This window comes from Xenopus laevis, chromosome 5S (assembly GCF_017654675.1).
Source record: "Xenopus laevis strain J_2021 chromosome 5S, Xenopus_laevis_v10.1, whole genome shotgun sequence".
In the NCBI taxonomy this organism is placed as follows: Eukaryota; Metazoa; Chordata; class Amphibia; order Anura; family Pipidae; genus Xenopus; species Xenopus laevis.
Window position 1 is genome coordinate 98,824,622 of NC_054380.1, and position 27,624 is coordinate 98,852,245.

A 27,624-nucleotide genomic window follows, 5' to 3' on the forward strand; every position below is an offset into this window, starting at 1 on the left:
CTTAAAGTGTTGCAGGGAGACCGGTGAACACAAGAATATTTACAGTGGCACCTCCCTTTGCCTTGGATAAGAACAGTGATAGATCTTTAGCTGTGCACAATTTCTCTAAATCAGGAGAAGGGTTATGAATCAATTATATCCATGATCTCTTGATACCATGAAGCAGATGTTAAACTCGATTTAGAGGGTAAACAGCAGAATATGCAGGAATTATTAATTAGATACAGTGTAAAGGCTTCTGGAAGAGATACCTTTTGCTTACATGGGCAGGAACTTGTAAATATACAGTACCATAGAGATGGTTTATATAGTGAATAAAGTAGGGTTGCACCAAATCGTTTGGGATTCGGCCTTTTGCAGCAGGATTTGTCTTCGGCTGAACCCAAATTTGTATATTATATTAGGGGCTGGAGGGAAATCGCGTGACTTTTTGCCACATACAAGTAAAAATGTTTCCCCCTTCCCACCCCTAATTTGCATATGCAAATTAGGATTCGGTATTGGCCAAATCTTTTGCGAAGGATTTGGGGGTTCGGCCGAATCCAAATTAGTGGATTCGGTGCATCCCTAGTATAAAGTACCCCCCCCTTGTAAATTATAAGTATTTTTTATACGGGTCATGGAACTCCGAGTTAATTTCTAATATCCTCATATTTTGCAACAGGGGGTACTTTATTTATTATAATACTCTAGTTTCAGTAGGTCATGTGACAAATTACATCACTACTCCCCGTTTATAACTGGTAACACCAGTACTCACCGTTTATAAGGATATCATGGCTTTTGTATATAATATTCAGATTAAAAGCCAGGGCAAATTATATATATATATATATATATATATATATATATATATATATATATATATATATATATATATATATATATATATATATATATATAAAAACTTGCTTGAAGCCGGCACAGCATGTATAAAGGTTAAGTGTGCCTGGGTGCAAAATGCAAAAAAATAAGATAACTGTCCCTAGTAAGGAATGCACTCACAGGTTTTATCCAAGGTGAAAAAATGGTGTTTATTCAGCAAAAAACTGCTAACATTTCGGCTAGCCCTCTAGCCTTTCTCAAAGTGCATATCACAATCAAAAAACGGTTTTTGATTGTGATATGCACTTTGAGAAAGGCTAGAGGGCTAGCTGAAAAATTAGCAGTTTTTTGCTGAATAAACACCATTTTTTCACCTTGGATAAGACCTGTGAGTGCATGCCTTATTTGGGACATATATATATATTGTAAAAAAAAAGGTAAAGTGCACTTGCCATGCACAATAATGAGCATGTATCCAAAGTTATAAAAACAGCTATCTGGTAGTGGAATGCTCTGCAAATGGAGTGGTTCTAATGAACTCTTTCTATATACCAGTAGAAGGGTATATCCATATGTAGTGTAGGCAAGATTCTACTAGACTATTTCTAACAACAGTGAAAGGTGTGAATGGAGTAGCAAATAGTTTATCATATTCTTAGAAGTGCAAGATTGGAGAGAAAAAAAAACAAAAAAAAAAAAAAAACAACCCTGCACATTTTCAATTCCCGGGCGATCAGAATCCTCGGCAGAAGATAGTGCGCCTAGCAGATAAATGGATTTCAAGAACCCAGAGATGTCTTTTTTTTCTGTCCATACAATAAACATTTTAGTGATTCAAAGCTTTAAATAGCTGATATACATGAGCACAAAGCGGTACAGCAATACTGCAGATTGTGCTTTCCAGGATAATATTCAAACAGTGGTTGTCCCTGCAGAAGAAAGTCCTGTGGAGCTGTCCTATAAATTATACACATTCTTCAGCAGACATCAGCAGTGGGTTGATATATTCAAAGCCTTCAAACTCTGACTGATCAATCTTCCTCACCACATCCCTGTTAAAACAAAACACTATAATGAGCTACAGGGTCTAGGTGTGTTATACAGTTAGGGTCATAAGCAAGGTGACTGTTAGCAAGATCAGCTGAAAAAATATCACGCAATGTCTTGTTTTGTCTTATTAGCATTAGCCGTTTACTCTGGTGGAAATGTAGACTGCCAAGGGAAGCTATGATCATAAAATTATTTAAAGAAAAATGACATTATGTGCAAGCGCTAAATTCACACATTTGTATATTAAAACAAGCAGAGTTTCACGGGTAACACTTTAGTGGCTATTCAGTCAGCACAAATATGGCAGATTGTTTTAACCCTCCAGACCAAGTGACAAAAAACAGGTATAGAATGAGGCCAAAAGCATGTGGGCACCCCTTCTAATTATTAAAATTGGCAATATAAGCTACACCCACCACTGGCAACACAGGTGGCGCTACGGAATAAAACAGCATTCTTGTAATTTTATTCTTCCTAATTTGTGGCTGCAGTTTTGGGAAGGCCCTTTCCTGTCCAGTAGGGTAAAAACACTATTCATTAAAGTAGAAACAAACCCTTAATAAAAAAAACCCTACCCCCCTACCCTACATAGACCTCCCTGCCCCCCAGCCTACATAGACCTCCCTCCCCCCAGCCTCCCCCCCCCGGGCAAATGCCCCTAACTCTTTGCTTACCCCTCCATGCAGATTCAGTCCAGAGGAGTTCATGGGCACCATCTTCTTCGGTAATCTTCAGAATGAGACCAGCGAAGCGGCGCATGCGCAGTTGGAGCAATTTTCTGTTTCGCGAAACCTGCGCATGTGCCGAAACTCATGAAAATTGCCGAAGCGACGATCTCATTCCGAAGATTACCGAAGCAGCTGTAGATGGTGCCCGTGAACTCTGATGCCTCAATCTGCACCGAGGGGTAAGTAAAGAGTTAGGGGTATTTGCCCGGGGGGGCACCTAGGCTGGGGGGGAGGGTTCTAAGTAGGGTAGGGTTTTTCTTAATTAAGGGTTTGTTTCTCCTTTAAGTAAGGTCCATACATTATTACCCTTGGTTTTGGAATGAGATGTTGGACAAGCAGGTGTCCAGATACTTTTGGCCATGGGGAGGCCCATTTATCAAAGGTCAAATTTCGAGTTCATGTGAATTTTTTTAATTCGAATATACTCACAATTCAACTGGGAGGTTATTTAAGAAAAAATGTAAATGTCTAATATTCAATTCAATGGTTCTGACTCGGAAATTTGTATCATATCGATTTGTAGGAATCGAGTTTTTCTCCGAATAAAAACCATTAACATCCCCAAATGGCTTAACGTACCTCTGTTATTTACTTTCACATTGATTTGCACATGAAACAACAAAAAAACAAAAAACTTGAATGTCAGGAAGGCTATTAACATCTCCAAATGACTTAACAGACCTCTGCCATTGACTAGTACATGAACTAGGCAGGTTTTAGGTGGCAAATATCCAAATTAGGACGATTTCCATGGTCGAGGTATGATAAATCTCACATTCGAATTTGCATTCAAATAGGGAATGTGAATTTTTAAACTTGAAAATTCGAATTTGGATTTACTATTCGACCCCTGATAAATTTGCCCCATAGTGTACAATGCATTTGTGGATCACTGCAGATCACAGTAGTCAGAAGCAGTATCCCTGTGAGCTATTAAAATATATAGCTGGGCAAGTGTTTAGTACTCCCGTTGAAGTGGCGAGTTTAAGAATGGTGTCTCTTTGTAGACATCTGTATAAGTAAAACGGTTCTTTAAATATTCTAGGATCCATTGTGGGAAGGAAATGAAGTAAATATTCCACTTGTACCATCATAGTCATTCTTACAAACACAGTAAAATATAGGTAAATATGTTACAAAGCCTTTTTGCTGTTGTATATAGTTGTACCTGCCATAGCTCTTTTGATGCAAAGAATTATGCTAAAAGGATATTCAGTGAAAGTGAAGAGATATTCAAAAATATGGATCATAGTTTCCTCTGCAATATACTCAGACTTCCCACCATATAGAAATAGCAAGAAATCAGATGACATGTATCACTTACTCGTCATCAGGGGTAAGCTGCACTGGTTCATTAGTGAATTGAGCATCAAAGTTATCCAAACCGAATTCCCCACAGATATTGGGTTTAAATGGAGGGACCACCTGTTTTTGCTCCATCTACAACATACAAAAAAACATTAAAAAAAACAAATAAATCACATTCAAAGAACAGGAAAGCTTTATACCAAATGATTAATTATTGGCTCCTGTCCCAAGATGGACCTTTCAATTTAAACATCACATATTAGGAGATTAGACAACAGCAATATACCAGTGACAGACCAGAAAAGACCACAGTGAGATGATTTAGGCTAGGGCCATATGATGCGGAGAAATGCAGGCCGAAAATACACTGACCAACAGCTCCTCTTCTGCTGCGCTGCCTGCATCCGGAATCATTACAGGCAGATGCTGTTATCAGTGCCATAATGAGACAAAATCCTCAGTACCTGAAGAAGAGAATGGGAGCAGCAGATTTTCTGCCTGCAGAGGAATCCATGTCATGTGGCCCTAGCCTTACCATTTTTATCATAATCATGTATGAATTTAATAGATTGCATTTCATTTTGTTCTACTAAGAAAAAAAAGTTTGCATAGACGTTGTTTTAAGCTTCAGGTAACCTATCTTACCTCCCTCAAGCCTTCCCCAAGATATAGTTCTATTACAGATTCAGTAAGGTTCCAGAACCATTATCAGACAGGATCAACAGCATTTTTACTGCTAATCTAAGGCTCTGGTATAAGCCTGGATTTTCAGTTAGAAAGCATGATCAGGCTATTGTTTTTAGTGTGTCACGCATGTGGACATAATTCTTCCCCTTAAGGGCAAAGACGCTGATATTTGGGGAGATTAGTAGCCCAGCAACAAATCGCTTCTTCTTCTTGAGACGACTAATCTCCCCAAACTGCGTACCCTCTGGCTACAATTTAAATTAGCGGCTGGATGCTACTCAGATCGCTTCAGGGTTTCCTCGTAAGGCAACTTTGGAAAACGAAGCGTTCCCGAAATTAGAGTCCTGCGCGGGTCCATTTTTTGGAACCCATACCCGACCTGTAACCCACAACCTGCAACCCGGACCCGCATTCTTACCTGCTTGGACCCGCTACCAGATCCCACCCGCAAGAAACATATACGTAATCCGGACCCGTTGACCATCAAGAATCATTAAGTGCTGTCATTGTGAACCGGAAGTGATATCATCTGAAGTAGGTGTTATCAGAAAAAAAGGAGTAAAACAGGAGTGCTGTCATTGTAAACCGGAAGTGACATCATCGGAAGTAGGCGTTATCAGAAAAAAGGAGTAGAAAACGCTTTGAGAAGACCTGCGGCCCGACCTGCAAACCCGCAGACCCGCGTCTATACCCGCACCCCGAACTTCTACCCGCAAGCCGCAGGGTCCCGCAGGTTTTTGCGGGTAACCCATGGGTACCCGACCCGCTGCAGGACTCTATCCCGAGTGCCATCCCGCTGGTGATTTACATTCTAGCCGGCGGAAAGGCAGTTTGGGGAGATTAGTCGCTCGAAGAAAAAGCAATTTGTCTCTGTGCGACTAATCTCCCGAAATAGCAGCGTGTGTCTCTGCCCTGAGAAGTAAAAGAAATCAGACTAACCTAGGAATTAGGGTCTGTTAGCTCCACAGACAATTTGTAAATAATGGTTTTCTTTTCCTTTATATACCTTCTTTCTGATGCATATTTTTTTCCATTGTCCTTTTTTTTTATCTTTTCTTCTGTCTTCCAGTTCTGGTTTCTACCCATTCCTCTTTGACTATGGCCAACAGGGCATTTTTTTAGGGTGTTCGACAAACTGTAATTTTAGGCACTGGAAAAATATTTTTTTTGCCTAATAACCCACTACTACATCCCATTGTGATGGGAATGGTGAGAGAATGTAACATTTTAAGTGATAAAGTCAACCTAATTGGTGAAGGAAAATAGTCGCTTGTCTTTATTCCCAATGAAGGATGATTACAGAGCTAACACCTTGTTGGAGTACTAATTGCAGAGAGCAAATGAAATACACTCTTAGAACAGAGAGTGATATCTTAGGATGTACCAAAACTAATTACGTCTTTAACCCCATGGGCAACATACTGGAAAACATGGTATAGCAACTGAGAACATCACAAAGCAGAATAATTTTGTACTGAAATACGGCAGTTAATAATAGTACTAATTACTTAAGTGTGTATGTCACTTGAAAAGCACACTAGAACATTTACAGGAGACAATCACATGATTCTCAGTGAACACAATGTGAGATGACAAGAAAAGCATTTCTTTCTATGTTGCATTTATTTGCCAAAAGTACCTGCTGGGTTTAATGCCCAGTCTGTGCCCCAGACTGTGTAGTTCTACCTTTATTCCTTGTTTTCCTGCTTTTTCATTTCTTTTTTTCAGCTGTTCTTATTATCCCATTTTCTCAGCTATCACTAATGACCTTTCTTTGTAAAGTTTTTGTTTTGTCATGCTTTTACCCTTTCTTCCCTTTCTCTCCTGTTGTGTGCCCTTCCTTTGGCTGCTTCTTGTTCTGCTGTAAATTTCTGTTTCCTTTTTCCTGTAATATTTGCCATTACCCTGTGCCCTGTTTTTCACTTCTAGTTTTCTACCCTCTCTCTTTTATTTGTACATTTATCTTCACGTGTCTGAAGTAGAATGCTGAGCAGGGGTTGTGTAGCTATAACCATATATTTATGTTTCAGATAGAAAAACCCTGATTTCCCAACCTTGCTGGTGGTCCACAAACAGTCTACACAGGAGCTGCGTGGGCTACAGAGCCCTATATAATCTAAAGAAAAAATAAATAAAACATTTTATGCTCCCTGGCTGATATGCTAAAATATGTCAGGGCAGAACAGGATCACTTTAAAATTCCCTGCAGGCTGACTCCAGTAGTGCACAGTTTATAAGGATATAATTTACAGGATATTCCACACAGCCGCACAGCATGATGGAACCTCCACCAAATTTGACAGTAGGTAGCAGGTGTTTTTCTTGGAATGTGGTGTTCTTCTACTGCCAAGCAAAGTGCTTTTTGTTATGACCAAATAACTCAATTTTTGTCTCTTCTGTCCAAAGCACTTTGTTCCAAAATGACTGTGGCTTGTCTAAATGAGCTTTTGCATACAAAAAGCGACACTGTTTGTGGTGTGAGTGCAGAAAGGGCTTCTTTCTTATCACCCTGCCATACAGATGTGCTTTGTGCAAATTGCGCTGAATTGTAGAACGATGTACAGATACACCATCTGCAGCAACATGTTCTTGCAGATCTTTGGAGGTGATCTTTGGGTGTCTGTAACCATTCTCACAATCCTCCACATATGCCGCTCTTGTATTTTTCAATTTTACTGCAACTGTGGCCTTCCATTTCCTGATTACATTCCTTACAGTTAAAACTGACAGTTTAAACAAGGTCCGGACGGAGAATTAAAATAGGCCCTGCCATTTCAGGTACACAAAGGCCAAATCAGCCCACTCAGAGGCCCAAACAGCCCCCACCAGCCCACTAATACTGACTTTCTATGGCACCTTATAGCAGCCCCTCTGCCATTTGCCAGAACCCACAGATTGCCAGTCCGGGCATGGTTTACACCTCTGAGATAGTTATTTGTAGCCTTCCCCTAAACCACGATACTGAACAATCTTTGCTTTCAGATCTTTTAAGAGTTGCTTTGATGGTCCCATTCTGTCAGTCTTCATGAGAGTTACATGGATTCAAATTACCCAAATTTTTGCACAGTCAGTTATTCAAATTTGATTTAATTTCATACAACTGAATACTGCTTCACTAAAAAGCTTTGTTCAGAAAACACCCACCCCAGATGTTCCTGGGAAAAGAAAGACATACCACTGTTATTTTTTTGTTGAAAGTGGAGTAAATTATTATGCAGAGGGGTTCCCAAACTTTTTCATATGACTGTATCCTTATAATTTACAAAATTATATACATTTGGTTTTAAACCATAAAAAAGGAATTCAGCTTACAAGATCCCAGTCTACATTGCGGAAGAACTGATGTCCCTGGATATCTGCAAATCCTGTCTGTGGGTGACAGCCAAGGCGATCCTTTGGATCCTAATTATATAGGGAAAGATGCAAAATAAATTATAAATACTAGGGTGGCTAAATAATATATATTCCTAAATATATCCATCTATAAATATCATGTCAGAGAAATTCAGTTATCAGAGACCACTTGAGGCGAAAGACAAAGGTTATTTGACACAAGCTCCAGAACCCATAACAAAGAAATCACGGGGTTTACATAGTCTTTTACATTGGAAATACATTGAGAAGCATTTTTAGGGAGTAAAAGGGAGGCCAGGGTAGTAATAACCAAAGCAAACTTGCAAACAAAAAACCAGGGTCTCTGCAATGGAGAATTTGCATACACAGAATTTTGCTATTGATTCCTAATACAATTATTAAGTTTAATGAGATGTAACTTGTTGCTCCAATGAACAGATTCCATATAAGTAAGCAATATTATTTAGATATAGAAGGCTACTACCAACATTAGTTTTGACTCACCTTGTTAAGGAAGCTTTTTAAAACACTTGCAGCCTTTACTGAAAGTGATCTTGGAATACGGATTTGCTTTTCCAGAATGACTATAAATGAAACAAAATATTACTGACAAATATTTAAAAAAAAAACAAAAAAAACACATACTTACGCTGTTAATGTTTCAAAATACATTTTGGTCTATTTACATTTTTGGAAATAGACACATTTTTGGTCTAGGAGTGATTCATTGCTTAAAATGAAATATTGACACATCAGTTCTGTTTGGGAATAGCACACCAACGGTAGATTAATTATCAAATAAGACAAAAAATTAACTCAGACATCAAGTTGACTAATACTAAGTGCAGATATCTTGTCTGGCAAGAACTGTGTCAGGCTGTTGATGTGGTCCTCTCCCTAAGGGCAGAGACACACGCTCAGATTCAGGGAGATTAGGCGCCCGGCAATAAATCGCCTTTTCTTTGGGGCGACTAATCTCCCCGAACTGCCTCCTGCCGGCTCGAATCTAACTCGCCGGCAGGATGGCACTTGGAGCGCTTCATTTTCCGAAGTTTTCTCGTGAGGCAACTTCGGGCGACTTCGGAAAGCAAAGCACTGATTGCCAATCTGCCGGCGATTTACATTCTAGCCGGCGGGAGGCAGTTTGGGGAGATTAGTTGCCCCGATGAAGAGGAGATTTGTCGCTGGGCGACTAATCTCCCCGAATCTGAATGTGTGTCTCTGCCCTAAAGGTTTGCATAGGCCTCCTACTGTGATTTATTGTTGTCCCATGATGGGGCTAGCATGATATGGCCCAACACCTGGGAGCCCTTTTCAAACAAACTGATTTTTCTGTGTATGGCCAGCTTTAAAAACACTGGTAAAGTTGATACAACATGGATAGCCACCTTACAGAAGACACATTATTACATTGCATTTAAAAAGACACCAGGGGGCAAATTTATTGAGGGTCGAATAGTCATTTCAAATTCAAATTTTCAAAATGTATTTTTGGTCAAAACTCACACATTCGAATTGGGAATAATCCAAACTCAATTCGACATTTATCAAACCTTTACCCTGGGAACAATTCAAATTCGACTATTCGCCACCTAAAACCTGCCTAGTTTATGTAGAAGTCAATGGGAGAGGTCCAGTGACCCATTTGTAGATGTTAATAGCCTTCCTGACATTCAAGTTTTCGAATTCGAGACGGTAATATTCATTCGAGTTTCAGATGTTCAAGTTTTTTCTTAACTAAACTCCCATTCGAATTTCGAGTATATTCAAATTTATTAGAGTAAAAAAAATTCAGATGAATTCAAAATTTGACCTTTGATAAATGGGCCTTCTGATATCATTAAGTTCTACAGCGAGTAACAAAATGTCCCTAGTTTCTTTCCCACCAGCAGCAATGTAAATCGCTGGTAGGAAGACATAGTATCTATAGTATTGTATAGCATCTATGGACTTTAGTTCTGCAGTACAAAATATATACCATACTACAGACCTAACCGTACCACTTGGGCAAAAATGTTTCATGTCCCAACTATAAAGATTACGCTAGGCATGAATAGATCTGCTGTTTTGATCTAGGAAGCCCAAGGGAGAGAAAAAAAAAAAAACACCTGTATCAACAGGCCTATTTGGTCCATGTTTAGGAAGTGGTCTTTTTAGTTGATGGACAAATCGTAAATTTAAATGATCGTTTCGAGATAATCGTGGTCTCACGATACCGGAAAAAACTTTTAAAAATCTTTACATCTATGGCCAGCTTTAGTTAATGGACAAATCGTACATTTAAATGATCATTTGAGAAATTGTGGTCTCATGATAAGGAAAAGATTTTTTTAGAAATCTTTACATCTATGGCCAGCTTTACTCTAAAATCTAAATTTAAACTAGCGGAGATTTTTTTTTTAAAATTCGTTCGCAAGTCTTTTTTCTCTCAACTTGATACACAGAATATTAAAGCAAGAAATGTTATAATGCAAACATTGGGGTTTATCAGAATGCCGGATTATTACCTTGGAAAAGAAAATCTTCTGTATTTTGGTCTGGATTGTCAGAGCTTCCAACGATATCAAAAGGTGACCTTCCGGCCATCATCTCAAACATCAAGACTCCAAGAGCCCACCAATCAACGCTGAAACCTTTACACGTGGAAAAGCAATCAATAAAACTCCGATCTACAAATCTCTTTATCTGGCTTTAACCTGCCCTTGTAATAAAACAGTCAGTGTGGCATTTTCCTTATCACAGTGTTAGTTGAGTTCTTTCCTAGGCTGGTTTGAATCAGTGCTAATAACATGCTTATTTGGTGTAATCTTACCGACTGGAACTTATCTCTCTTAAGCATACTCACTGCTAACTGAGATCCTGGGAGCTATTAGCAGTAAGTCAAAATAGAAAGAAACATTTAATTGTTCAAGTTGGATGTCTGTTTGGTAGGACTAGCAGAGGTGAATGTGTACAGTGTGTGTGTGTACAGTGTGTGTGTGTACAGTGTGTGTGTGTACAGTGTGTGTGTACGTGTGTGTACGTGTGTACGTGTGTGTGTGTACGTGTGTACGTGTGTGTGTGTACGTGTGTGTACGTGTGTACGTGTGTGTGTGTACGTGTGTGTACGTGTGTGTACGTGTGTGTGTGTACGTGTGTGTGTGTGTGTGTGTGTGTACGTGTGTGTGTACGTGTGTGTGTGTACGTGTGTGTGTGTGTACGTGTGTGTACGTGTGTGTGTGTGTACGTGTGTGTGTGTGTACGTGTGTGTACAGTGTGTGTGTGTACAGTGTGTGTGTGTGTACAGTGTGTGTGTGTACAGTGTGTGTGTGTACAGTGTGTGTGTGTGTACAGTGTGTGTGTGTGTACATGTGTGTGTGTGTACGTGTGTGTGTGTGTACGTGTGTGTGTGTGTGTACAGTGTGTGTGTGTACAGTGTGTGTGTGTGTGTACAGTGTGTGTGTGTGTGTGTGCAGTGTGTGTGTGTGTACGTGTGTGTGTGTGTGTGTACACAGTGTGTACGTGTGTATACAGTGTGTGTGTGTATACAGTGTGTGTGTGTGTATATAGTGTGTCTGTGTGTATATAGTGTGTCTGTGTGTATACAGTGTGTGTGTGTGTATACAGTGTGTGTGTGTACACAGTGTGTGTGTACACAGAGTGTGTGTGTGTGTGTGTAGATTCGAAGTATATGTATAGATCACATACCTGGGTGCTACCCTAAAAAAGCTGCATTATCCATATTCCATTGATAAAGGTGCACACCAGGATTTTCCAATTAAAACCATGTTTATTAAATAAATTTAAAACAGGAACCGGCCAACGTTTCGGTCTTTCGGTCTTGATAAAGGTCTTAGAGAAAGACCGAAACTTTGGCCGGTTCCTGTTTTAAATATATTTAATAAACATGAAGTTTTAATTGAAAAATCCTGGTGTGCACCTTTATCAATGGAATATATATATATAAAGGTCCCGATACGTCGGTTTTGCGTACTATGTAACAATACAATATTTTCATCACTGGAAGACCCTTGGTGCTGGTTTTTGTTCATTTATCTACATATAATATACCACCGTGCACAGGGGCAGCTACAAGGTAGCTAATTAGGAAAGCTGGTGCTGTCCACAGACCCGTATATATATATATATATATATATATATATATATATATATATATATATATATATATATATATATATATATATATATATATATATATATATATAATCACCATTTATACAGACATGGTATCTTTTTAGAAAATTATATCAATCGATAATTTGCCTTTGCCAGTATTTCTAACTTTTCATACTTTTATTACAGTGTAATGACTTTTAATAATGTAAGTGCTGGCCAGTTTTCTGCAAGTAAATATAAATAGTTTATATAGAATGACACGTTACAGCTATTGTTAAGTTGCTTGCTTTGAATAGCTGATCTTTCTTAGCTCAGTCACTCTACTAATTAATCCCGTTAATAGCTCTAACCCTGCAGTAATGTCAACAGACGGTTTTTAGATAGCATCTGTAAAAACTCTCGTCAGATTTTTAGGCACACTAATTCTAGATAAGAGAAAAAGCGGAATATAGGCAATTGCACTTATTATATTTTGTTGCCTGTGGTAAATGTGCACTACTTCGGGCAACAATATGTCCTAAGACTAATGCCAGACATGTCTGTTTCCGCAGATCAGAAAACAGACAATCCGCTTACTCCTCTGTCTGCACTGACAGGCATTATATGGGTCAAAAATCTGCTCAGTTTTTTGCACCTAGGCTGATACAGTGTCTGTTCATGCAGACAAAGACAGGGTATAATGCAGAATGAGAAACATCTGGCATTAGTCGTATCTAGTTCAATAATCCTCTGCAATATAACTAATATATTGGATACATATACAGTATACAACACATTGCTTTTAGCTTCAATTAAAACAATTTTAACCTGAAAGCAAATATACAGTGTATATAAAATACAGTGCAATTATAACAGACCGTATGGTATATGTATACTATGTATATTATGTGGAATCTGCAATGTGTGACCACCCAGAACTGCTATATTATGAAAACTAGAAAGCTTACCGTAATCTTCTCCTCGTAGGATTTCAGGAGCAATATAATTTGGAGTGCCGCAGAATGTACTGGTTGTATCTCCAGGCCTCAACCCTTCCTTCACACAAACAATCAAAAAGATAATCAATATATAGAGATTTCACAGATATAACAAATATCATATCCAATAATTCTATACGCAGGAAGAAAGGAATAGACAGACCTGTACAAGTACCAGTAAAACCTGAGTTGAAGTCTGCCACTCATCATTTTATATTCCAGATAAAATAAAGGGTAAAAATGTGTGCAGACCATTGCATCTGGTCATATGTGTAATTTGTCTCTGCAAACATCCTATACACAAATGATTTTCAGACAAATTTATTGGAGCCCCTATTTAACATCCAGTATTCGATTAGGCCCCCTCCTTACCTATTAACAAGGTGTAGACCCAGGTGCCAGCTACATAATAAAAGATATCTGCACAAGAAGTAGCGACACTCACAGGATCATTTTTGATGCAAAATAAAGAAGTTATTTATTCCACTCAACATTTCGATCCCTTTCAGGGATCTTTGTCAGGAGATAACAAACAAACAGCCAATAACAAACAAACAAAACAAATTTTTGTTTGTTATCTCCTGACAAAGATCCCTGTGAGGGATCGAAATGTTGAGTGGAATAAATAACTTCTTTATTTTGCATCAAAAATGATCCCGTGAGTGTTGCTACTTCTTGTGCAGCTATATATATTTTTTTTAATTAGTGATGTGTGGGCTGACCCGATACCCGGGTCGGTCGGGTTCGGGCCGACCCTGCAAGCTTTTTTCTGGGTCGCGGGCGAGTTAAGTGCTTTTTACTGCTCCTCCCGGCCACGACCTTCCAAATGCCGGCTCAGGTTGAAAACAAAGTGTAGGTGTATTAGACCAACGTTTCAGTTCCTCACAGGAACTTTCGTCTGGGAAATAAATATATATATATATATATATATATATATATATATATATATATATATATATATATATATATATATATGTATGTATGTATGTATGTGTGTATATGTGTATATGTGTATATATATATATATATATATATATATATATATATATATATATATATATATATATATATATATATATATATATATATATATATATATATATATATATATATATATATATATATATATATATATATATATATAAACAAACTACTGGATAGGTGCACTCAGAAAACAATGGAAATGCCTAGGTGCTGAAACATATCAAAATCTATAGAGCAAAGAAATCCGTACTCATAGGTCTTTTGTGAAGAAAAAAATGGGTTTATTCAACGTTTCGGCTCTTAGACTTGAGCCATCATCAGGACGATGAGCCTTCCTGATGACGGCTCGAGTCTAAGAGTCTTCACAAAAGACCTATGAGTGCGAATTTCTTTGCTCTATAGATTTTGATATGTGTTCCAGCACCTAGGCATTTCCATTGTTTTCTGAGTGCACCTATCCAGTGCATGCATATCTCTCTATCTCTCTCTCTCTCTCTCTCTCATATCCATTTTGGTTCCATGATGCTCAATTGCACCATGAAAAATGAAATGCAAGCACTATGCCTTATAGCAGCGATCCCCAACCAGTGGCTTGTGACAAACATGTTGCTCACCAACCCCTTGGCTATTGCTCTCAGCAGCCTCAAAACAGGTGCTTATTTTTCAATTGCTGGCTTGGAGCCAAGTTTTGGTTGCACAAAAACGAGATGTACTGTCAGAAAGAGCCTCCTGTAGCCTGCCAGTCCACATGGGAGCTACTATTAATCAACCACAGTCCATAATTGGCACCCCCAGGAACTTTTTTTCATGCTTGTTTTGCTCTCCAACTTTATGTTTTTCATTTGAATGTGGCTCATCGGTTCAATAAAAAAAAGTTTGGGGATCTCTGCCTTATAGTGTGGTCACGTCTAAGGGACAATTAGAGGTTGAAGGGAAGTAAATTCATGGTTATATGCGATAATGGAGGTAGATCCTCCCCCCCATTCTGATGATGTCATCAGGCTCATTATTTAGTTGACAAAATAGAACTCACTTTGGGGTGAAAGTGTGGAGAAGCTGATCAATTTATTTCTCCCAAACCTGCACAAAGTCATTTTAATACCTACTCTCCCTTATTTAGCAGAATATATGCCTATACGCCATGCACCCTCTCCTACAAGGCTCACTGTCTGTTATTCTCTCTCTCTACCGAGTAAGACACTGGGCAGATGGAGGAGGTGTAAAAATAAAATTATACATACACACATGTTCATGTTTATTCCATGCTGTCTCAGAAACAAGGGATTATGGCTGACTCCACTGAACATAATCAAATAATGACAGCGAGAAGCTTTGGGAATCTGAGTTATACGCTCATTTATATTGATCCAGAATGCAGCAATCAGGAGAATCAAAACGATGTCCCTGCGTAGCATTTTACAAATTACGTTTCTTGAGGGAAAAATTATCATTCCGGACTGATGAAAAGCAATTAGTTCTGTTTGTTTCTGGATCAATAAATATTTGAAATTGTTCAAGGAGAACCATATAAAATGCTTCATCAAAATACTTGCTTCTTGTACGGTGAGAACGGATCACCTCTGTTTAACATGCATTTAAATATTCAAATAGTGGATACGCACAAATGGATAGCATGAACAATACATAAACTGATGGCTTGTACATTAAAGAGTAATACTGACCCTTAAAAAACCAGAAAAAGCATGTCTATATAATTTCATCAAACATAAGGCTCATGGCACAGAAGGCATTTGTCAGCCGGTAGAAAAATACTTAAACCTGACCGTGCAGTCTGTCATTTGCTTTAATAGAAACTGCCCGTCAATGCTGTTTGCCCAGTACCTACAAATATTATATTTCTTGGTAGCAACAATTCTATTCTGAGAGAGACTTTCATCCTATTGGTGTGAAGAATCATGAATAACCTTTGGACCTTGTTTAGCTCCAATTAAAGCAGCAGTACACCCCCTTTTTTATCAGTTCAATGAAAAGGACTTGCTGCGGAACACACTTTGAACGGCCCATTTGGTGGAAAGGAAACATAAAACATTCCTCACCTTACACATGCCATAGTCGGTAAGTTTTATGTGCCCTTCAGAATCCAATAAGACATTGTCTAGCTTTAAATCTCTATAAATAATACCATGCTCGTGAAGGTAGTTTAATGCCAGACTGATTTCTGCAGAATAAAACCTACAGGGAGAGAGAGAGAGAGAGAAAGAAAAAAAGTCTATTACACCAATGTAATTGTGTGCTGAGCATTATAAACACAAGAAAACTAGAAAAATATTATTTATGACTTTCTATATACAGAGAGATAGCACAAGGGCATTTTCACATTAAAACAAAGACAAACCTTGCATGCTCCTCGGGAAGCTTCCTTTGACGCTGCATGTGAAACATCAGATCCCCACCATTCACATATTCAATTACAAAAAACAGCCTGAAATAAAGCATAAAGAAAGAGTAAGTGGAAATACAGTACTATGGTCTCTCACGGCCAGTCATGCATTTGGCTGCCAGAAAGCGTCTTGATCAATCAGCAATTAACATAGTCAATGTCTTCATCAATAAGCAAGATAGACATTCAATGCATTCATCTCTATTAGGACTAAGGAGGGGTCATTTTCGAAACAATATTTGCAAAAGATATCGATGAATATATGATGAAGTACAATATAAAAATTCTGAAGCTTAATAGTCGGCATGGCTATACTGCCCTAGTCTGCATTTGTACAATAGTCTCAGCAGGAAATCTCACGCACAAGAGGTCGAATTTTGAGTTAATTTGAGTTTTTATAAACTCCCATGAACTAGAAATTCGACCAATCGAAATTTATTAAAAAATCACATCTTCCATTGACTAAAACACCAATTGGCAGGTTTTAGTTGGCGAATAGTCGATTTTGAGTTCTTTCAGGGCCAGTGTATGATAAATCTTGAAAATCGAATTTGAATTTAAAAAAAAAAAACTCGAATTTTAACAATTCCCTAGTCGAATTTGACAGTTTTAACCATAAAAAAACCTTTGAAAAGTTCAAAATTAAAATTTTCACTTCGACCTTTGATAAATCAGCACAATATCGTTCTATGGTACCTACATTTCAATATAAAGAGCTGCGTAACTTGTTGGAACTGTATAAATACTGTAAATGATGATGACTGCTTTTCATCATCATCATCATCATCATCATCATCATCATCATCATCTCGTGTATAGAGAAGATTAAATGGATGGTTTAAAGCCATCTGCATCGGTCTAGGCCATTGTTCATAACCCCATACAATCTACTGCAGGATAACATAGGTTGGCAATAACAAAAACATCAATTTTTTAACCTTTAGTCCTAATCTACAAAAAGGGAGTTGATCTGGATTTTAAGCACTACTGAGCATCAGATTCAATGGCACAAATAGCCGTGCACTGTAGTTATAATTCTTGTTCAATACAAAATCCACCATAAGGTATTGGGCCATATACTGAACTGAATCCTAACCCTAATTTGCATATTCAGATATGTGATAATATTCCTTTATCTGTAAACAAAAAAATCATCATGTTTAGTTGTCCAGAGGATTAAAGGTGATCTAAACCCAAAGGAATTTGTGTAAACTTTCAAAGTGGTTCTCTGAGTATATTTGCAATTTACAATTTCCCTTCTAGTTTCTTTAAAGGAGAACTAAACAAACTAAAAAACTGAATGTGGCTAAAAATGCCAAGTTTTATATACTAAACTTACTGCATCAGCCTAAAGTTTCAGCTTCTCAATAGCCGCAATGATCCAGGACTTCAAACTTGTCACAGGGGGTCACCATCTTGAAAAGTGTCTGCGACACTCACATGCTCAGTGGGCTCTGAGCAGCTGTTGAGAAGCTAAGCTTAGGGGTTTTTGCAAATTTACAAGCAGAAAATGAGGTTGGCCTATAATATACACTGATGCTACAGGGCTGATTATTAAATTCTGATGCTAGTTGCACTGGTTTCTGTTCTGCCATGTAGTAATTATCTGTATTAATTACTAATCAACCTTATATTGTGACATTTATATTCTGTGTACTGTATATTGTGAGTTGGTCCTTAAAGGGGTCACCTTCCAAACACTTTTTTCAGTTCAGTTGGTTTCAGATTGTTCACCAGAAATAAAAATGTTTCCCAATAGCTCTCTATTTTCTATATGTGACCATTTTTCTAATATTGAAGTGTAAAGTTTCATTTTTGTACCTTCTAAATCAGCTTGGGGAGGGGGGGGTTCGTCAAATTTTTAACTGTTCTAAATTGATACCTTTAGTTGATACATGTATTATCTTTATCCCTGCTGAGCAGAATCCTTGAGTTTTATTAAAGGGGTTGTTCACCATCCATCCACTTTTTTCAGAGATCTTTAGTGATAAATGGCTGTTATTGCCTTGGGCTGGTACAGAAGCCCAAAACATAATGTACAACATTTCTAGCTACTTCTTTAGTTAAGCTTTAGTTCTCCTTTAAAATTAAGAGTTTAGACAACTTTAGATTGATAGCCTGATAACTTCAATGTTGTAGAAAGCAGAGTCTATGCAGTTAACCCTAGGGTTGCTGACTTTTTGTTGAGCCAAAAGTGTATCTGCAGTCTAAAAATGCATCAAATATATCACAAACGGCTAAAAATGGAAAATTAATATAAACAACAACGGTGCTCAGAGCAGCAGTCTGGGTATTTATATTAATTTTAGGGGGTTTTGACAAATTCAAATGACTAAATTGTTCTACTGAACCTAATCCATACCCTTAGGCTAGCAGCAGATGGGTTTATTCGCCAACGGAAGAAAAGCCAAACCCTTGCCTTCCTTGCTAAAATGCATACTCCCATACTGAAATCCAGTCTCCATTGAGTCTGATCCCATGCCTCTCAGCGCATATGAATACAGGAAGGGGGAGGCAGCTATTCTTCCCTGTGGTATAAATGGCAACTGAGAAAATTACCTTTTAACATGTTCTCTTCTACTGGGTCAGTAGATAAAAAGGAAAAGAAACTAGGAGGGTTACCTGCTCTCCGTTTGGAAGCAAGAGTGTAGTCCAACTAGGAATGGGTGGTTTGAGGCCTGCTCAAACACATGCTTCTCTGTCTGCACCCAGTCGATGTCCTGAAGAAACAAGACTAAGAATAATTAGCTACATGCAAAACAGCAGTTCAAATGGGAATAATGTTAAGCTGCATTTTGATAAATAATAGTTATTATTGTAAGAAACGCAACAGGCAAAACTTATTATTAGCATTAACCTCATGACAGCAAAACATTTGGAAAATAACACTGGGCATGTACCGTAGTTAAAGGAACAGTAACACCAAAATATGAAAGCATTTTAAAGTCATTCATAAGAAAAGTCCTGTTGCCCTGCATTGGTAAAAGCTATGTGTTTGCTTTAGAAAGACTACTATAGTTTATATAAATAAGCTGCTGGGTGGCTATGGGGACTGCCATTTAAGATGGAAAAAGGAGAAAAGGCACAGATAAATTCTGTAATAGAATACAATGGTATTCTACACAATGTTATCTGCTATGTAACCTAATCCTTGAATGGCTGCCCCATGGCTACATAAGACCATGTTTATATTAGGGATGCACCAAATCCAGGATTCGGTTCGGGATTCCGCCATTTTTCCGGGCCAAACCTAACCCAATCCTAATTTGCATTTGCAAATTAGAGAGGGAAAAAAGGTTTTCCCCTTCCCACCCCTAATTTGCATATGCAAATGAGGATTTGGTTCGGTATTCAGCAGAATCTTCATAGTGGATTCATTGCATCCCTAGTTTATATAAACTATAGTAGAGTTTCTAAAGCAAATACACCAGTTGTACCAGTGCAGGGCAACAGTATATTATATTTTAATTACTTTAAAGGGGACCCGTCACCTTAAGAAATAATTCCAAATTCTTTTCTATTATGTTAGTTGAGCAAAATAAACTTATATAAACACTATATTTATTATTTCCATTTTGTTTCCTTCAGTCTTGGAATTGCACAACCACAGCAAGCAGGCAGGAGCCATTTTGTGGAAACTATTATTAGACAAAATTGTGGGAGTACAGTAAAATCTAGGGACTGCTGAATGAAAAGTGAAAGTAATTGACTGTTCCACCTCTATGCCTCATGCATAGAGGCAGGGCAGGTAATACTTGATTGACAGCTCAGATATTTAAACACCTTTATAACAGGTATGGGTGTTTTAAGAAAATTATTTACGTTCCATGTTTAATTTGCAAAGGACTTTGCAAAGGTCCGCTTTAAAACACTTTCACTTTTTGGTGTTACTGTTCCTTTTATAAAGGAATACTGGAAGTTGATTTAGACTAATGCATAATAGCCCAAAATACATAATCACACACACACTTATACATAAGATACATAAAAGTTGCCAAAGCAACCTCACTCAGCTCGTGCAATCTATAAATGATCATCTAACCAGTTTAATAGCAAGAATATGGTAGCACGTTAGCTGTACCCGAATGCAAAGCCAATTTGACAAGATGACAAAAAAGAAGATGGTGCCATCACACTTTGAAACAGCAGAAACACACATTGTGTATCTGTGGATGGTTTATACTTAAAAACGCCTGTTTCACAGCTGTTTAGAAAGATCAGATGGCTTAACCTTCCACAGCAGAAGCAAGGATTCCCAGACCTTCCCTGAGATCGGTTTGCAGCTCAGATCTACAGAATACAGGCTTACACAAACTTTTTTTTTTTTTTAAAGGAAAACTATACCCCCAAAATGAATACTTAAGCAACAGATAGTTTATATCATATTAAGTGGCATATCAAAGAATCTTACCAAACTGGTATATGTATTTAAGTAAATATTGCCCTTTACATCTCTTGCCTTGAACCACCATTTCATGATGGTCTGTGTGCTGCCTCAGAGATCACCTGACCAGAAATACTACAACTCTAACAGGAAGTGTTGAAGCAAAAGACAGGACTCTGTCTGTTAATTGGCTCATGCGACCTAACAAGTATAGTTTGATGGTATGTTTGTGTGCACAGTGAATCGTATGATGCCAGGGGGGACGGCCCTTATTTTTTAAAAAGGTAATTTTCTAATTTCCCAATGGCACATACTGTACTACTAGAAAAGTATATTATTATGAAAATGGTTTATTTACATGAAGCAGTGTTTTACATTTAAGCTGTTTTATGCCATATTGTTTAATAGAGACCTACATTATTTGGGGGGTATAGTTTTCCTTTAACTCTTCAGAAAAATAAATTATAATAATAATAATTTCTTAAGCCTATAAAATGTGCAACTCAACTTGTTTGATATACACAAGATAAGCACATCATAATGAGAAAACAGAAAATACACAAATGCAAATACAGAAATATGTCTGTGTTACCAGTTCTCTCTGTGTCTGTTTATGTGTCTGTAATCTCTAGCTATATACTGTTTGCAGTCTTTCTCACCTCCTGTATATGCATACATAAACTCACATTTCCATTCTATAGTAATAGAAAAACAGACTGACATACAAATACTAGGGTTGCACCAAATCCACTTTTTTGGATTCGGCCTAACCCCCGAATCCTTTGTGAAAGATTCAGCCGAATACCTAACCGAATCCGGAACTCAATTTGCATATGCAAATTAAGGGTGGGAAGGGGAAAACATTTTTTACTTCCTTGTTTTGTGACCAAAAGTCACGCAATTTCCCTCCCGCCCCTAATTTGCATATGCAAATTAGGATTCGGATTCACCTTGGCCGGGCAGACCCTAATTTGCATGTGCAAATGCATATTAGGATTCAGATTCAGTTCGGCCGGGCAGAAGGATTCGGCCAATCCGAATCCTGCTTAAAAAGGCAGAATCCTGGATTCAGTGCATCCCTAACAAATACGGTTTAAGGTTTTCAACAATATGTTTATATTCTATTCAACAGTTGGGAATTCTGAAAGGGGGTGTGGAGCCGATGCCCAAATTGCAGGTGTGACACAATCTGCGGGGGAAAGTGTGGAAATGATGACAGTATATGCCACACAATTAAACACTTTATCTGCAAACAAGAACAGCAGTCACAAGTCAAGGTCATCAATTTTGACTGACGACTGCTAAAAATAAATTCGCAAAACAATTCACAATTTCAGCTAGTAAATAAACACACACCACCAAATACTCAAAATTCCTTCCTTAGATTTTTTTTATTGTAGATAAAAAGCAAATAGAAAAATGTGGTCAGGTGAGTGCTCTGCGTGTATAATTATGTTTGTTGGAAATATCTCAATCTTGTGTGAGCCTACAGTTGATAACATACAGGCGGATTTGTTATTATATGGAGAGGGTCTAAAAATATTTAAGAGTGGTTCCATTAAAACCAACCTCTGACTAGTTTCTGGTCAGAAACACAATGTACTCCTTAACACCAAGAAACACACAAGGTCATATTTAAAGGGATACGGTCATGGGAAATGGATTTCAGTGCAGAATTCTGCTGGAGCAGCACTATTAACTGATTCATTTCTCAAAAGAGCAAACTGATTTTTTTATTTTTAATTTTGAAATCTGACATGGGGCTAGACATATTGTCAATTTCCCAGCTGCCCCAAGTCATGTGACTTGTGCTCTGATAAACTTCAATCACTCTTTACTGCTGTACTGCAAGTTGGAGTGATATCACCCCCCTCCCTTTCCCCCCAGCAGCCAAACAAAAGAACAATGGGATGGTAACCAGATAACAGCTCCCTAACACAAGATAACAGCTGCCTGGCAGATCTAAGAACAGCACTCAATAGTAAAAACCCATGTCCCACTGAGACACATTCAGTTACATTGAGATGGAAACACAGCAGCCTGCCAGAAAGCATTTCTCTCCTAAAGTGCAGGCACAAGTCAAATGACCAGGGGCAGCTGAGAAATTGACAAAATGTCTAGCCCCATGTCAGATTTCAAAACTGAATATAAAAAAATCTGTTTGCTCTTTTGAGAAATGGATTTCAGTGCAGAATTCTGCTGGAGTAGCACTATTAACTGATGCATTTTGAAAACAACATGTTTTCCAATGACAGGATCCCTTTAAAGTATAAAAGCTGAAAGAATTAAGTTTATATTCACTATTCCTCTCTCAGAATCTTTCTCTTCATTCTGTCTTCATGCAGCAGTTGGGTGTCAGATGAATGATCCAATATAAACTATAGGGAGGCTCCCTTTCCTAGCAGATGTATAAGACCTCACTCAACTGATTCCAGTACAAACAAAATAACTGCCTTTTGCACAAATCCTGCATGTAGAGAGACATGATGTCTGGTGATTTCAATAGAGTGAGCTCGGATTCATCTTCTAGACAAAAGGAGCCCCCTATAAGATATATTGGATCATCCATCTGACACCCAACTCCTGAATGAAGACAGAATGAGGAGAAATGAGGAGAAACAATTGATTGTATTTAGAAAGTTTCTGATTTCAGTATACTGTAGCTATTATTAAATTTTCATTATCACAATAGTCCCCCTTTAAGAACAAGTTCTCCTAACCCAGTTGAGACATGTTAGTTCAAACCAAGCCTACATAAAAAACACAGCAAGAATACAAAGCATAAAGTGTACATTTAAAAAAAAAAAAGTCACGTCTGCTATTTTCTATGCTTTTTTTGGGGGGGTGGAGGGTCTATTTAAACTCAGTTCACTTGAGAACATGTCAAAGTGCCACACATGTTCTGGCTTTAATCCTTTACTCCAGATTATCACATAGGTTTGCTGATTTGGAGTCATTTTTGGGTCTGCTCTCAAATATTGTTGCTGGATGCCTTGGCTGCCATCTACAGGATGAAGTATGCATTGTTCTCTACCTTCCCATCTCTCCTATTTCTCTCTCAAATTTCTCTCTCAAATTTCTGTACACTTTCCCTTGGATACCATAGAATAATAAAACACTTGCCTCATCATCATTAACAAGCTCTTTTTTGACAACTTTCATTGCATAGATTCGCTCTGTTTTCTTTAACCGGACAAGCAGAACTTTAGCATAGCTGCCTCTTCCAATAACACGCATAAGGTCGAAGTCTTGGAGTCCGAGGCTAGATGTGGTCTTTCCACTCTCCCTGCTGTTCATTGCCTGCACAAAAATTTACAAACAGCATGAGTCCCTTGCCTTTACTCGGCTGATTCTTATACAGCAGCAGTACAAGGAAAGAAACCAAAATAATACATGAACAGGCAGATTTATCAAAATATGAGTTCAGATTTTAATAAATAAATAAATTTGATAAATAAAAACTCACCCACATTCTATTCATTCATATGGGATTTTTGGAGCGTATTTCTCAAAAGGTGAGTTCTAATTTTCACCCATTGATAAATATCCTTCTATAAATCCCATAGGAATGAATAGAACATGGGTGAGGTTTTTATTTATTAAAATCTAAACTCATATTTTGATAAATCTGCCCCTTAAGTTTACATTTTGAAACAAAAATTGGTCTAAATGCAACAACATGGAACACAAACAAACCAAGAACATTATAACAAATTCTAGAGGCACCCCTAGCCTTTATAGGCTATGTCAGTCATCCCATATCTGGCCAGTCCTATGCTCAATTTTACAAAGGGACTAAGTTTTACCTGCAACTTACTAGCTGCTTTCAAAGCTGCTGTCTAATAAAATGGCAGCCAAGTTTGGGAGTTTTACAGCTAGTAAGTTGCAGGTAAAACTTAGTCCCTTTGTAAAATTGAGCATAGGACTGGCCAGATATGGGATGACTGACGTAGTTGGCCAGCTTAACTATATTGCAATATATGGACAAACAATCCCTGTTTTGTTTAAAGGCTAAGGCATTTTTCAGTAGCAGTATGCACAAAATGTCTTTGTCTTGAATATATTGATAATGGGTTGAGTGCAGAGGACCTCTTGTATTTGTTTATATGTATTTTATGCAGAAGACAGGTGGGTACCACCCACCCATGGGCATAAGTAATTATGTTGCACCTTTGGAAAATTAATCATATACTTCATGACAAACTCTACTATTTGCTGGTAATACTGCACATTTTCTCAATTTTTAGATGTAATGACTACCCCCAGAGTTCAACTGCTGCTTGTTTATATAAACTAGTGATCCCAAACCAGTGGCTCGTGAGCAACATGATGCTCTCTGACACTTGGATGTTGCTCCCAGTGGCCTTAAAGCAGGTGCTTATTTTTGAATTTCTGGCTTGGAGGCAAGTTTTGGTTATATACAAACCAAGTGTACTGCCAGACAGAGTCTCATGTAGGCTTCCAGTCCACCTAAGTGCTACCAAATAGCCAATTACAACCCATATTTTGTACCCCCAAGAACTTTTTGCATGCTTGGTGCTCTTCAACCTTTTTACTTTTGAATGTGGCTCACAGGTAAAAAAAAGGTTGGGGACCCCAGATATAAACTATAGAAGCCTTTCTGAAGCAAAAACACAATTTTTTCCAGTGCACAACAACAATACTTATTTAAATAGCTTTAAAACACTTTAATGTTTTTTGTATTATGGATATTTTAACAGATTGTCTTTGTACACAACCCCCCTCCCCAATCTCTGAAGTTTAAACACATTGAATGTGCACAATTAAGAGACTGCAATGTTAGATATAAGGCTTTGCTGAAAATGTACAGTACATTAGAATTGTTTTCCCTATTTTTCTGACGTTTTGACCCTTCTGATACAGTAAAAACATATTTATGGGTGGGTAAATGTAAATATTCCACTCACAAAATGTCAAAGCTCACATGGTTCATAGATTTGCAAATAAACATACCCTAAGATATAAGACAGTCTGTGACATTCTATTTCAGATGGAACTATTTGTTCTTGCAGAATGTCTTTAATGGACAGCCAATAAGCGCTATCATGTTTGGCTGATACATTCTGTTTTTAGTCCCAGAATATGCCTATTTCAAAAGCCATTCTGCAGCAGCAGGGTAAGGCCCCAATGAATGAGTGATGAAAAAGCTATTTGCACAGAGCACATTCTTGAGCATAATGCCACAGATAGCTCTTACCTCTTTCTCTTCACCAACTTGATCTAGATTGTCTTGGCTTCTTGGTCTATAGGTAAATTCTGTAGAGGGAAGGAAAAAACTGCTTTACTTTATAAGCAAACGCAACCTTAAAGCTCTCGTAATTGTACAGGTATTGTTGTTTTTTTTTTTTACATTTAATTTTTTAGGAATTGAGAAACACTTTTGTTGGAAAAGCAGACACAAACCAATAAGTGAATGGATCAATAAGTGAATTTCTGAATAATTGCAAAGACACAGCACAGGGTGCCCAAAGAGCCAAAGCAGTGGTGGGAGAAACGTGGACTCTAATCTCAAGGTAGTGTCAAAACTTACACAAGTAAGGAGTAGGTACATAGAGTAATTCTTCTCAAATAACTACTATAATCATTTTTGGGCTACATTAATAATGTGACAATCATATCTCACAATGGAAAAGGGGGGCTAGCGTACACAGGGCAGTCATCAGGGGGGGACAGGGGGGAGAGTTTTAGGGGGCCCCGAGGGTAAGAGGGCCCTGCCACGCCACACTTACTTGATTAGCCGGCCCCCCATCTTTCTGAGAGCTGCTGACTTTGGGAAGGCATGGACGTTTAAGGGGCCCTGGCCACCAATTTTCTCATAATGTGGGGGAGGGGGCCCTGGCCACCAATTTTTTTTCTCATGTGGGGTCCTAGCCACCAATATTTTTTAATGGGGGGCCCTGGCCACAAATGTTTTTTTTATGGGGGGCCCTGACCACCAATATCTTTTTATTTTTTTATTAACGTGGGAACCCTAGCCACCAATATTTTTTTTGTTTTTTTACTGTGTGGTGGGGGCGGACTTGTGGGCTGGGGGGCGGACCTGTAGGTGGGGCTTGCGGTGGGTGCAGCCCAGGGGGCCCAGGAAATTATGTCGTATGGGGCCCTGTGATTTCTGATGGCGGGCCTGAGCATACATAATTTAACATACTACTTAAAAAGAAAGAAAATCCTAGAATATCTATCATCCCTTTTTACACCGCCACAGACCATGTGCAAAGCTATAAAGGTGAGTGGGAATGGTGAAGCCGAGATTTTAAAAAAAGCTGCTTAATGTTAAAAAAAAAAAAACTTGCATTGGAACTGGCATAAGTAGCAAAATTGCCTAAAAACTCCCATAGCTTCCACAGGAATTTACAATCATAGCTTTGTTTCCATTAGTTTCAAAGGAATTTGCAAAGTCCAGAGTAAGATAAAATAATTGTGTAACTCTGGCGTATGTACTGGTACTGACTGATGCATTTGGTTTTAACCTGCAAAGGAAAACTGGGCACTATTTTCATTCTGAAGCTATATAAATGGAGGGTTAACTATGTTCCAATTTTGTCTCCTTTTTGGCTAAAATGCCTCATAAAAAGCTTATATTTTCTCATTTTCATTAACGGTTTACAATGGCTAATTAAGTGATGGAAATGACAGGCCTGATACATAAAGTGTAAATAAAATAATATAATGTAACTGTTTTATTATTTAGCACTGCAGACTTTTGTCTTTTTTCTTATTAAAAATATCTTTGCTGCTTGGTTGCAATTAATGTTATGGACTAGTATGGTCTATTTAAAAAATAAATAT

At 38.0% G+C, this 27,624-nt stretch overlaps 1 protein-coding gene across 3 annotated transcripts in view; it reads right to left on the minus strand.

Annotated features, from left to right (window-relative positions):
- Window positions 1-1,186: 1,186 nt before the first annotated feature.
- The window catches only part of prkci.S (protein kinase C iota S homeolog), a 52,926-nt gene continuing 26,488 nt past the window's right edge, over window positions 1,187-27,624 (minus strand). For 2 of the 3 annotated variants that reach the window (XM_018242237.2, XM_018242239.2), the window contains exons 8-18: window positions 26,033-26,091; window positions 23,938-24,114; window positions 19,053-19,150; window positions 16,386-16,472; window positions 16,087-16,222; window positions 13,016-13,103; window positions 10,460-10,585; window positions 8,457-8,536; window positions 7,911-8,000; window positions 3,928-4,043; window positions 1,188-1,877 (exon numbers count right to left, since the gene is read on the minus strand). In XM_018242237.2, coding sequence (XP_018097726.1) covers window positions 1,790-1,877; window positions 3,928-4,043; window positions 7,911-8,000; window positions 8,457-8,536; window positions 10,460-10,585; window positions 13,016-13,103; window positions 16,087-16,222; window positions 16,386-16,472; window positions 19,053-19,150; window positions 23,938-24,114; window positions 26,033-26,091 — 1,145 coding nt within the window. In that variant the 3' untranslated portion in view covers window positions 1,188-1,789. Of the gene's footprint in view, window positions 1,878-3,927; window positions 4,044-7,910; window positions 8,001-8,456; window positions 8,537-10,459; window positions 10,586-13,015; window positions 13,104-16,086; window positions 16,223-16,385; window positions 16,473-19,052; window positions 19,151-23,937; window positions 24,115-26,032; window positions 26,092-27,624 lie in introns of all 3 variants that reach the window. The other variant, XM_018242238.2, reaches the window with a different exon arrangement.